Below are 12257 nucleotides of genomic sequence, written 5' to 3'. Positions count from 1 at the left end.
CCTGGGGGCGCCGTTTGAGGTGGACGAGGTTATTAAGGGACTGGGAAGTATGCAAGCAGGGAAGGCCCCGGGGCCGGTGGAATTCTACAGAAAATATGTGGACTTGTTGGCCCCGTTGTTGGCGAGGACGTTCAATGAGGCCAGGGAAGGGGGACACTACCCCCGACAATGTCGGAGGCGACGATATCGCTAATTTTGAAGAGGGACAAAGATCCGATGCAGTGTGGGTCCTATAGACCTATTTCACTATTGAACGTGGATGCCAAACTGCTAGCAAAGGTGCTGGCATCGAGGATAGAGGACTGTGTCCCAGGGGTGGTGCACGAAGACCAGACAGGGTTCGTAAAAGGGAGACAATTGAATGTTAACGTGCGACGGCTATTAGGGGTGATAATGATGCCCTCAGTGGAGGGGGAGGCAGAGATAGTGGCGGCAATGGACGCAGAGAAGGCATTTGATAGGGTGGAGTGGGAGTATTTAAAAGTTTATTGGATAAACATATGGATGATAATGGCATAGTGTAGGTTAGATGGCTTTTGTTTCGGTGCAACATCGTGGGCCGAAGGGCCTGTACTGCGCTGTATTGTTCTATGTTCTATGTTCTATGTTCTATTTATGGGAAGTGTTAAGGAGATTTGGGTTTGGGAACGGATTTATTCGCTGGGTTAGACTACTTTATGGGGCACCAACGGCAAGCGTAGTTACAGGTCGACATATATCGGAGTATTTCCGATTATATAGGGGAACAAGACAGGGATGCCCGCTGTCTCCATTGTTGTTTGCGCTGGCAATTGAACCTCTGGCCATGGCGCTGAGAGACTCCAGGAAATGGAGAGGGGTGACTAGAGGGGGAGAAGAACACCGAGTCTCGTTATACGCGGATGACCTATTGCTATACGTGTCGGACCCAGCGGGGGGGATGATAGAGGTTATACGAATCTTGAGGAGGTTTGGGGAATTTTCGGGGTATAGGTTAAACATGGGGAAGAGTGAATTATATGTGATACATCCAGGGGACCAGAGTAGAGAGATAGAAGGCTTACCGCTAAGGATAGTGGAAAGAAACTTCCGATATTTGGGGATTCAGATCGCTAGGAGCTGGGGAACCTTGCACAGACTTAATCTGACACAGCTGGTAGAACAAATGGAGGAGGACTTTAAGAGGTGGGACATGCAGCCTTTATCGCTGGCGGGCAGGGTGCAAGCAATTAAGATGATGGTCCTCCCGAGGTTCTTATTTGTATTTCAATGTCTCCCTATTTTAATCACCAGGACCTTTTTTAGTAAAATAGATAGGAGCATTACGAGCTTTGTGTGGGCAGGGAAAGTTCCGAGAGTAAGGAGGGCGTTCCTTCAGCGCAGTAGGGACAGAGGAGGACTGGCACTACCGAACTTGGGAGATTATTATTGGGCCACCAATGTGGCAATGATACGTAGATGGATGATGGAGGGTGAGGGAGCGGCGTGGAAAAGGCTGGAGAGTAGGTCCTGTAAAGGGACGAGTCTAGAGGCACTGGTGACGGCGCCGCTACCGTTCTCACCGAAAAAGTACACCACAAACCCGGTGGTGGCGGCAACACTGAACATATGGGGACAGTGGAGGCGACAGAGAGGGGTGCGGGGAGCCAGTGACAGCGGCTGTATGTCCCACCTTTTGAAATCCTCTTCCATTTGTTCCACCAGTCGTGTCAGATTAAGTCTGTGTAAGGTTCCCCAGCTCCTGGCTATCTGAATCCCCAGGTATCGGAAGTTTCTTTCCACTCTCCTTAGCAGTAGGCCATCGATCCCTCTACTCTGGTCCCCCGGGTGTATCACAAAAAGCTCACTCTTTCCCATGTTAAGCCTATATCCCGAGAAATCTCCAAACTCCCTCAATATCTGCATGACCTCTGTCATCCCCCCCACTGGGTCCGTCACATACAGCAGTAAGTCATCCACGTAGAGTGACACTCGGTGTTCCTCTCCCCCTCTAATCACCCCTCTCCATTTTCTGGAGTCTCTCAGCGCTATGGCCAGTGGTTCAATTGCCAACGCGAACAGTAACGGGGACAACGGGCATCCCTGTCTTGTTCCCCTGTATAGTCGAAAATACTCCGACCTTTGCCGACCTGTGACCACACTTGCCGTTGGGGTCCCATACAGGAGTTTAACCTAGCTAACAAACCCGTCCCCGAACCCGAACCTCCTCAGCACCTCCCATAGATACTCCCACTCCACCCTATCAAATGCCTTCTCTGCATCCATTGCCGCCACTATCTCTGCCTCCCCCTCTACTGGCGGCATCATTATCACCCCTAATAGCCGTCGCACGTTGACATTTAGTTGTCTCCCCTTTACGAACCCTGTCTGGTCTTCGTGCACCACCCCCGGGACACAATCCTCTATCCTCATTGCCAGCACCTTTGCTAGCAACTTGGCGTCCACATTTAGCAGTGAGATAGGCCTATAGGACCCGCACTGCAGTGGATCTTTATCCCGCTTCAAGATTAGCGATATCGTCGCCTCCGACATTGTCGGGGGTAGGGTCCCCTCTTCTCTGGCCTCGTTAAAGGTCCTTACCAGCAGCGGGGCCAACAAGTCCACATATTTTCTATAAAATTCCACGGGGAACCCATCTGGTCCCGGGGCCTTCCCTGCCTGCATGTTCCCCAGCCCCTTGGTAACCTCGTCCACCCCAATCGGCGCCCCCAGGCCTTCCACCTCCTGCTCCTCCACCCTCGGGAACCTTAATTATTCCAAAAACTGCCGCATCTCCTCTTTTCCCTCCGGGGGTTGGGACCTATACAGTCTCTCGTAAAATGTCTTAAACACCTCGTTTATCTTCCCTGCTCTCCGCACCGTAGCTCCCTTTTCATCTCTAATTCCCCCTATCTACCTCGCCGCGTTCCTCTTTCGCAGCTGATGGGCCAACAGGCGACTCGCCTTTTCCCCATATTCATATCTCATCCCCTGTGCCTTCCTCCACTGTGCCTCCGCCCTCCTTGTGGTCAACAGGTCAAACTCCATCTGGAGTCGTCGCCTCTCCCTGTATAGTCCTTCCTCCGGGGCCTCCGCGTATTCTTTATCTACCCTCAAAATCTCCCCCAGTAGTCTTTCCCTTTCCTTGGCCTCTATTTTCCCCTTGTGGGCCCTGATGGAGATCAGCTCTCCTCTGACCACCGCCTTTAGTGCTTCCCATACTACTCCCACTCGGATCTCCCCGTCATTATTGGCCTCCAGGTATCTTTCGATACATCCCCGCACCCTTCCGCAGACTCCCTCATCCACCAGTAATCCCACATCCAGTCGCCAGAGTGAACGCTGCTCCCTCTCCTCTCCTAGTTCCAGGTCCACCCAGTGTGGGGCATGATCTGAAACAGCTATGGCTGAATACTCAGTTCCTTCCACCCTCGAGATCAGTGACCTTCCCAAAACAAAGAAATCTATCCGAGAATACACCTTGTGAACATGGGAGAAGAAGGAGAACATTTTGGCCTTCGGCCTAACAAATCGCCACGGATCCACTCCCCCCATTTGGTCCATAAACCCCCTAAGCACCTTGGCCGCTGCCGGCCTTCTTCCGGTCCTAGATCTAGATCTATCTAACCCTGGGTCCAACACGATGTTGAAGTCCCCCATTATCAGGTTTCCTACCTCCAGGTCTGGGATACGTCCCAGCATCCGCTTCATAAATCCCGCATCATCCCAATTCGGGGCATATACGTTAACCAACACGACCTCCATTCCCTCCAGTCTGCCACTCACCATCACATATCTGCCTCCGCTGTCTGCTACAATGTTTCTAGCTTCGAATGACACTCGTTTCCCCACCAGTATGGCCACCCCTCTGTTCTTTGCATCCAGCCCTGAGTGGAACACCTGTCCCACCCATCCTTTCCTTAACCTAACTTGGTCCGCCACCTTCAGGTGCGTCTCCTGAAGCATAGCCACGTCTGCCCTCAGTCCTTTCAAGTGCGCGAACACTCGGGCCCTTTTAATCGGCCCATTTAGGCCTCTCACGTTCCACGTGATCAGCCAAACTGGGGGGCTACCTGCCCCCTTCCCGTGTCGACTAGCCATCACCCTCTCTAGGCCAGTCCCACGTCCCGGTTCCGCGCACCCACCCGTTCCCCAGGCGGCGTATTCCAGCCCCGACCACCCTTTCTTTTACCAGTTCCTCTTTGATTTCTGCAGCAGCAACCCAGTTATCCTCCCCCCCCCCCCCCCCCCCCCCCCCCGCTAGATCCCCATCTAGCATGATGGCTCCCCCATATTGCTTCCGAAAGTCAGCTGACTTCAACTGACCCCGGCTTCTCCCGCTCTCTCCTTGACCCCCCCGTGTGGGGAACTCCCATCTACCTTGCGCCTATCTTCCCGCCATCATCTTTCTGGCGCGGGAACAAGAACAGTAAGCCCCGTGTTCTTTATAGTTGTCCCGCCCCTTGTGGCGCAGCTCCCTCTGCCGCCCCACTCCCATTCCCCATCCCCCGCCTATGTCTCTTCTTCCCCCCCCACCGGCACCCACATTTCTTAGTGTCCCCCCCTCCCCAATTTACATATCTATATACATCGGCATTGTCATTTCCCCTCTAACATCAGTCCCTCAGTTCGGATCCAGTTTCTCGTTTTTAATGAAGGTCCATGCTTCTTCCGCCGTTTCGAAGTAGTGATGCCTCTCCTGGTGCGTGACCCACAGTCGTGCCGGCTGCAGCATCCCGAACTTCACCTTCTTCTTGTGTAGCACCTCCTTGGCTCGATTAAAACTCGCCCTCCTTCTCGCCACCTCCGTACTCCAATCCTGGTACACCCATACCACCGCATTCTCCCATCTACTACTTTGTACCTTTTTGGCCCATCTCAGAACCACCTCTCTGTCATTGAAGCGATGAAATCGCACGATCGTCGCCCTAGGTGGTTCTCCCGCCTTTGGTCTCCTCGCAGGGACCCGATGAGCCCCTTCCACTTCCAAGGGGCCCGAGGGGGCCTCAGCTCCCATTAGCGAGCGTAGCATCGTGCTCACGTAAGCCCCGCCGTCCGCTCCTTCCACTCCCTCGGGGAGACCCAGGATTCGAAGGTTCTTCCTCCGTGATCTGTTTTCAAGGACTTCAATCCTTTCAATGCACTTTTTGTGGAGCGCCTCGTGCGTCTGCGTTTTGACCGCCAGGCCCAGGATCTCGTCTTCGCTGTCCGTCACCTTCTGCTCCACCACGCGGAGCTCCAGCTCCTGGGTCTTTTGTGTCTCCTTCAGCCCCTCAATTGCCTGTAGCATCGGGGCCAGCACCTCCTTCTTAAGCAGCTCCACATACCGTCTCAAAAATTCGTCTTGGTCCGGCCCCCATGTCGCCTGGGCTCTCTCTGCCACCATCTTGCTCCTTTTTTCTTCTGCCCCTGTCCTCGAGGATTCTTCGCGATCTGGCCGCCGCTGCCGATATTTTTCTTTTTCGTTGGGGGGGACTCCCTGTTGTCTCACCCCACACCGGGTTTCGTCCCGAAAAAATTCCCCGTTGGGGCTCTTAAAAGAGCCCGAAGGTCCGTTCGGGCTGGAGCCGCGGAAACGTGCGGCTTAGCTGGTCATCGCCGCAACCGGAAGCCGAGACAACTGAATATTAATGTACGAAGGCTGCTGGGGGTGATGATGACGCCCCCACCGGAGGGGGAGGCAGAGATAGTGGCGGCGATGGATGCAGAGAAGGCATTCGATAGGGTGGAGTGGGACTACCTGTGGGAGGTGCTGAAGAGGTTTGGGTTCGGTGAGGGGTTTATTAGATGGGTCAGACTCTTATATGGGGCCCCGGTGGCAAGCGTAGTCACAAACCGGCAAAGATCGGGGTACAAGACAAGGGTGTCCACTGTCCCCGTTACTGTTCGCGTTGGCAATTGAACCACTGGCCATAGCGCTGAGGGATTCTAAGAAATGGAGGGGGGTGCTTAGAGGGGGAGGGGAATACCGAGTGTCGCTCCATGCAGATGATCTACTGCTATACGTTGCGGACCCGGTAGAGGGGATGCCAGAAGTAATGCAGATACTTAGGGAGTTTGGAGAGTTCTCGGGATACAAACTAAATATGGGGAAGAGCAAGCTTTTTGTAATGCACCCCGGGGAACAGAGAAGGGGGATAGATGCTCTGCCGCTGAGGAGAGTGGAAAGGAACTTCCGATACCTGGGGATCCAGGTGGCCAGGAACTGGGGAACCCTGCATAGACTTAACCTGACGCGACTGGTGGAGCAGATGGAGGAGGACTTTAAGAGGTGGGATATGGTGCCGCTGTCGCTGGCGGGCAGAGTGCAGGCAGTTAAAATGGTGGTTCTCCCGAGGTTTCTTTTCGTGTTTCAGTGCCTCCCCATTCTGATCACAAAGGCCTTTTTAAAAAAAAATAGACAGGAGCATTACGAGCTTTGTGTGGGCAGGAAAGACCCCAAGAGTAAAGAGGGGGTTCCTGCAGCGCAGTAGGCACAGAGGGGGACTGGCGCTGCCGAGTTTGAGCGACTACTATTGGGCCGCCAATATGTCGATGGTCTGTAAGTGGATGAGGGAGGAAGAGTGAGCAACGTGGAAGAAGCTGGTGATGGCGTCCTGTAAGGGAACGAGCCTAAAAGCGCTGGTGACGGCACCGCTGCTGTTCTCCCCGAAAAGGTACACTACAAACCCAGTGGTGGTGGCAACTTTGAGGATCTGGGGGCAGTGGAGGCGACACAGGGGAGTGACAGGTGCCTCGGTGTGGTCCCCGATAAGGAATAACCACAGGTTTGTCCCAGGGAGGATGGATAGGGGGTTCCAGTGTTGGCAGCGAACAGGAATTAGGAAGCTGAGAGACCTGTTTATAGACGGGACGTTTGCAAGTCTGGGAGCGCTAAAAGAAAAATATAAGTTGCCCCCGGGGAACGCCTTCCGGTATATGCAAGTGAGGGCATTTGCGAGGCAACAGGTGAGGGAATTTCCGCAGCTCCCGACGCAGGGGATCCAAGATAGAGTGATTTCGGGGGCATGGGTTGGAGAGGGCAAAGTGTCCGAAATATACCGGGAGATGAGGGACAAGGGGGGAGGCGATGATAGAGGAGCTGAAGGAAAAATGGGAAGAAGAGCTGAGGGAAGAGATCGAGGAGGGGCTATGGGTGGACGCCCTGAGTCGGGTAAATTCCTCGTCCTCGTGTGCCAGGCTTAGCCTGATTCAATTTAAGGTCCTACATAGAGCAAGACTGAGCAGGTTTTTCGGGGTGGAGGACAGGTGTGGGAGGTGCTCGGGAAGCTCGGCAAACCACACACACATGTTCTGGTCGTGTCCAGCACTGCATGAGTTCTGGGGGGGCGTGGCAAGGGTAATCTCAAAGGTGGTGAAGGTCCGGGTCAAGCCAGGCTGGGGGTTAGCTATAGGCGAAAGAGGCCGATATTTTGGCCTAGTAGCCCGGCGTAGGATTCTACTCATGTGGAAGGAAGCAAAACCCCCAGGCGTGGAGGCCTGGATAAACGACATGGCAGGGTTCATAAGATTGGAACGAATAAAATTTGCGTTGAGAGGATCGGCTCAGGGGTTCTCCTGGCGGTGGCAACCGTTCCTTGACTATCTCGCGGAACGATAAGGAAAAGATAGAAATGACAGCAGCAGCAACCCAGGGGGGAGGGGGGGGGAGCACTATTCTGTGTTTTTGCTATTAGTTTTTCTTTTTAGTTTTTGTTGTTAGTTCACTATATTATTTAAATAATGTTATTTACCAGTTAATGTATAATCCCTTGTTGAGTTGTAAAAACGGGAAAAATTTTTGTTTGAAAAATTTTAATAAAATATATTTTTTTTAAAAACATTCCCAAACATTGATGGACAAGCCAATTATGCCCAGTTACTTAATTCTGATGTATGTTCGTGCCACTGAATGTCGCTTACAAATTAAGCTTTTCCATAAGTTCTCTATTCTGTGAATTCCAAAGTTTGCTTTCAGCATTTGCTGAGAGGGCTAGAAGATGCATTGCATCTGAGACAAGAGACAAAGGATTCAGTGCTCACGAGGCCGCCAGCTCCAACATGTATTGTTGCAGCAGCGTCATCACAGGTCATCCACCTTCTACCCGCAAGTCCACCCCCCGCCACCTCATCCCACCTTCCAGACCAGCATTCTATACATAAATGACCTGTGTGGTGACGATACCAATAAATGTGCTCTCAACTAAATAGATGTGTCTCAGTATTGCTCAAGTTCAAAAAAACCAGAGCTCTATCTTCTGCAACTGATATTTTCAGCACATATGGCTAGTCAGGATAGGGAAAGCATCATCAAACTGAAACGGTGACTTTGTTTCTCTCACCAGTTTTGTTGATTGGCCTGCTGAATATTTGAAGTTATGTGCTAATTTTATTAAATATTTGTCCTTACTGTTTCAAATTCAGAATCCTTGATTCTTCTAAATGCATCAGCAATGAAATCCATGCAAAACCAACGGTCAGCCAGTTCTTGCCTCTGAGTCTCGGATGTCATTCTACACAGACTTTCTGTTATGGCAACCTGCAAATTATAATCTGTAATAAAGAATGAAGTCAATTGACAAACTGGATCAAATATTTCTCAAAACTTGAACAGAGCACTTTAATTTGTATACATTAGTTTCCAACTTTGTTAAGTTTTTTTAGTTTTGTAATGTTTCAGTGTTTAATTTATGGAGTTTCTTTTCGAAATTGAGTAAAAGCAGATCAGGTTTCAATGGAAATGTAATGAGTTGAAATTCTGCAGTTCCATTTGTGAGTATGAATACATTTTGGCTGCTTTTTATTAAATCATAGAAACTTACAGTGCGCAAAGTTACAGATCCCTAGTTTATGGAGCTGTGGTCCAGAAGTGCTCGGAAAAAAGCGAACCAGTTGGTTGAGGCAAGTGCGGAGCGGACAACGGATGCGGAGATGGCGGAAGGGCAGGGTCCGGCCGTGCCAACTCAGTGGTCAATGGGCCTGTTGGTGAGCTTCCAGAATGAGAAGTTCACCCAGCAGCAGGAGGAAAGTTTGGAGGACCTGGCCCGGGCGGTGGACTCGATCAAGGAGGTGGGTGACCGCTTGGAAATGAGACTGGCAGCCCAGTGTTATGGACCAGGGTTTAGAGAACTCCAAAATGTATCATGGAGTCCACCTGACCCACAACGTTTAATAGATTGTGGTTATGGGGAACACGCGGGCTTACTCTGCAGGTGTGATGCAACAGAAATCTACAGTACTTTTAAATTAAAACAATGTTTATTTATGAAACCAGGTAACACTTTATAAACCCACAGTAAACATCTGAACAACTATCAACACCAATCTTCCCCATAGATACAATATTTTATAAGTAAATCTTAATCTTTCCTTATTAACATCCATAAGACAAAAAACCCTTTTTAACAGAGAGATCAAGTTTAAATTCACTACTGAGAGCAGTTATCACTTTTGAACTAGCAAGTGATTTGAAGACATTCCTTTCAGCAGAAAGAAATCAGAATTACACCTGGTTTTGCTGGATACAGTTTCCAATCTGCAAAACCAAACTAAACACACCCTGTAGCAAACAGCCTAAAGCGAAAGTAAAAGCAGACAGACAGCCCAGCTCCACCCACTCTGACATCACTGATAAACACCCATTTCTTAAAGGCACATCCACTAGTTATTTTTATAAACAGCTATTTCCTAAAGGACTCACATGACACCTCCCCCCAAGAAAAAAAATAAACCATCAACTTCAAGATGGTTTAATTTTTCACCTTTTCATTTTCCTTTAAGAAATATGGACAATGAATATGTTTTTTTTAACAAAACAAAACACGCAAACATTTAATAATAACAGAGTCAATTTTCGTTCTTCTTCCTCCAACTAGAATCCTTCACGATTGACAGTCTCTTTGGACAAGAAGGTCTTTGCACGATCCATCCATTTCCCTGCGCTTCGGTATTTCTCTTTAAAGTCAAATACTTTAGTTCAATCTGATTACAGAGTCCCTTGTAATTCTCCAACATAGTAGCATTGGTTATCACAGATTTCAGGCAGTCAAATGCCTGTTGAAACTCCGCTGTCCACTGAAATTTTCGAAGTTTCTTCAGCAAGTCCACCAGTGGAGCAACCACGCTACAAAGATTTTGCACAAATGTTCGATCAAATCCACTCATACCAAGAAATCGCATTATTTCCCTTCGTGTTGAGGGTATTTGAAACTCCCCAATAACTTTTGCTTTCACACCCGTGAGACCATTCGTCCCTGTCCGATTGATTGGTCAACGAAAGTGACTTGGGCGTATCTTTACCACTTTGACAAACCCCACTGTCTTATCCTGTTTTACAACATCAGCCTTCCCAGTGCTTTTCTTCAACCACCAACTCTGTGACATTTTACATGGCCTAATTTATCATAGTGAAAACATTTGAAACTTTTCATTTCTCTTCCACCCTCCTGGATTTCTTTTTTAATCTGAGGTACACTCTCCTTATTATCTCCCATCAGATCTCCTTTACCTTTACCACTTGAATATTTCTCATGTCCCCAATTTCTATCTCTCACAGGCTGAAACTGATGTCGGAAACCAATCTTTGATTTATGAACTAATTCAGAATCATCTGCCATTTCTGCTGCTAACCTCGCAGTTTTAACCCTCTGCTCTTCCACATGAGTTCTCGCGACATCAGGAATTGAATTTTTAAACTCCTTCAAAAGTATAATTTCTCGGAGAGCTTCATACATTTGGTCTATTCTTATTTTTTAAATTATTTGTATTCAAATTTTTGTCAAAAAACATAATTTTTGCATAACTGTATGCAACAAATAACAGAAAAAAGAAAAAAAACAAATGTTGACCATATATACAAAGAAAGGAACAATACAAAGTAACGATTCCCCCCTCCCCCCAGGATTCTGCTGCTTCTGACCTTTACTGGTCTCCTAGAAAGTCAAGGAACGGCTGCCACCTCCGAGAGAACCCCGCCATGGACCCGTCAAGGCAAACTTTATTTTCTCGAAACTGAGAAACCCAGCCATGTCACTACCCCAGGTCTCTACACTCGGAGGCTTTGAGTTCCTCCACATTAAAAGGATCTGTCTCCGGGCTACCAGGGGGGCAAAGGCCAAAACGTCGGCCTCTTTCGCTTCATGAACTCCCGGATCGTCTGACACACCAAAGATCGGTATCTCTGGACTCGGCACCCCCCCCCGTGCCTAAGATCTTGGACTTCGCCTCAGCAAATACGTGCCAGATTCCCTCAAGAGCCGGGCATGCCCAGAACATGTGGACATGATCTGCAGGGCTTCCCGCACACCTCACACTTTTATCCTCAACCCCAAAGAGCTTGCTTATCCTAGTTGCCGTCATGTGTGCCTGGTGGACCACCTTAAACTGGATTAAACTAAGCCTGGCACATGATGAGGAGGAATTGACCCTGTTTAGGGTGTCCGCTCACAGGCCCGCATCCAGCTCCCTCCTAGCTCCTCCTCCCATTTGCCCTTAAGCTCCTCCGCTGGGGCTTCCTCCGCCTCCTGGAGTTCCCGGTAAATGTCCGAAACCTTCCACTCCCCTACCAAGGTGCCGGAGACCACCCTATCCTGTATCCTGCATGGGGGTAGCAGCGGAAATGATACCACCTGCTTTTTTAGAAAGGAGCGTACCTGAAGGTATCAAAAAGCGTTTCCAGGGGGCAAGCTGAATTTCTCCTCCAGCGTTTTCAGGCTGGGGAAGGTCCCATCTATGAGCAGGTCCCCCATCCTTTTAATGCCTGCCCTATGCCAGCTTTGAAACCCTCCATCTATCCTGCCTGGGACAAATTGTTGCGTATCGGGGTCCAGACTGAGGCTCCCTCCAGCCCCCTGTGCCTTCTCCACTGACCCCAGATCTTTAATGCCGCCACCACCACCGGACTAGAGGAGTAGCGGGCCGGCGAGAACGGCAGAGGTGTCGTTACAAGTGCCCCTAGGCTGGTACCTTTACATGAGGCTGCATCTAACCGCTCCCACGTCGACCCCTCCCCCAAAACCCATTTCCTAATCATGGCGATGTTAGCCGCCCAATAGTAACTGCAAAGGTTCGGCAGCGCCATCCCACCCCACCTCCTCAACTGCGCTCCAAGTACAGTCCCTTTACTCGCATGGTCTTATTTGCCCATACGAATCCCGAGATGATCTTGTTCACTCGCTTAAAGAAGGACTTAGGGATGAAGATGGAAAGGCATTGGAAGACGAACAGAAATCTAGGGAGGACCATCATCTTAATGGTCAGTATCCTCCCCGCTAGAGATAGCGGGAGAATGTCCCATCTTTTGAAATTCCCCTCCATCTGCT

At 49.9% G+C, this 12257-nt stretch overlaps 1 protein-coding gene across 1 annotated transcript in view; it reads right to left on the bottom strand.

The window, feature by feature from the left end:
* LOC140428891 (synaptonemal complex protein 2-like) overlaps positions 1-12257 on the bottom strand; it is a 573438-nt gene that overhangs the window by 332335 nt on the left and 228846 nt on the right. The window contains exon 6 of the mRNA XM_072515538.1: positions 8348-8490. Within this exon, the coding sequence (XP_072371639.1) occupies positions 8348-8490 (143 nt within the window). The remainder of the gene's footprint in view (positions 1-8347; positions 8491-12257) is intronic.

This window comes from Scyliorhinus torazame, chromosome 8, assembly GCF_047496885.1.
Source record: "Scyliorhinus torazame isolate Kashiwa2021f chromosome 8, sScyTor2.1, whole genome shotgun sequence".
Taxonomy (NCBI): Eukaryota; Metazoa; Chordata; class Chondrichthyes; order Carcharhiniformes; family Scyliorhinidae; genus Scyliorhinus; species Scyliorhinus torazame.
This window is presented reverse-complemented; position numbering and strand designations above follow the sequence as displayed.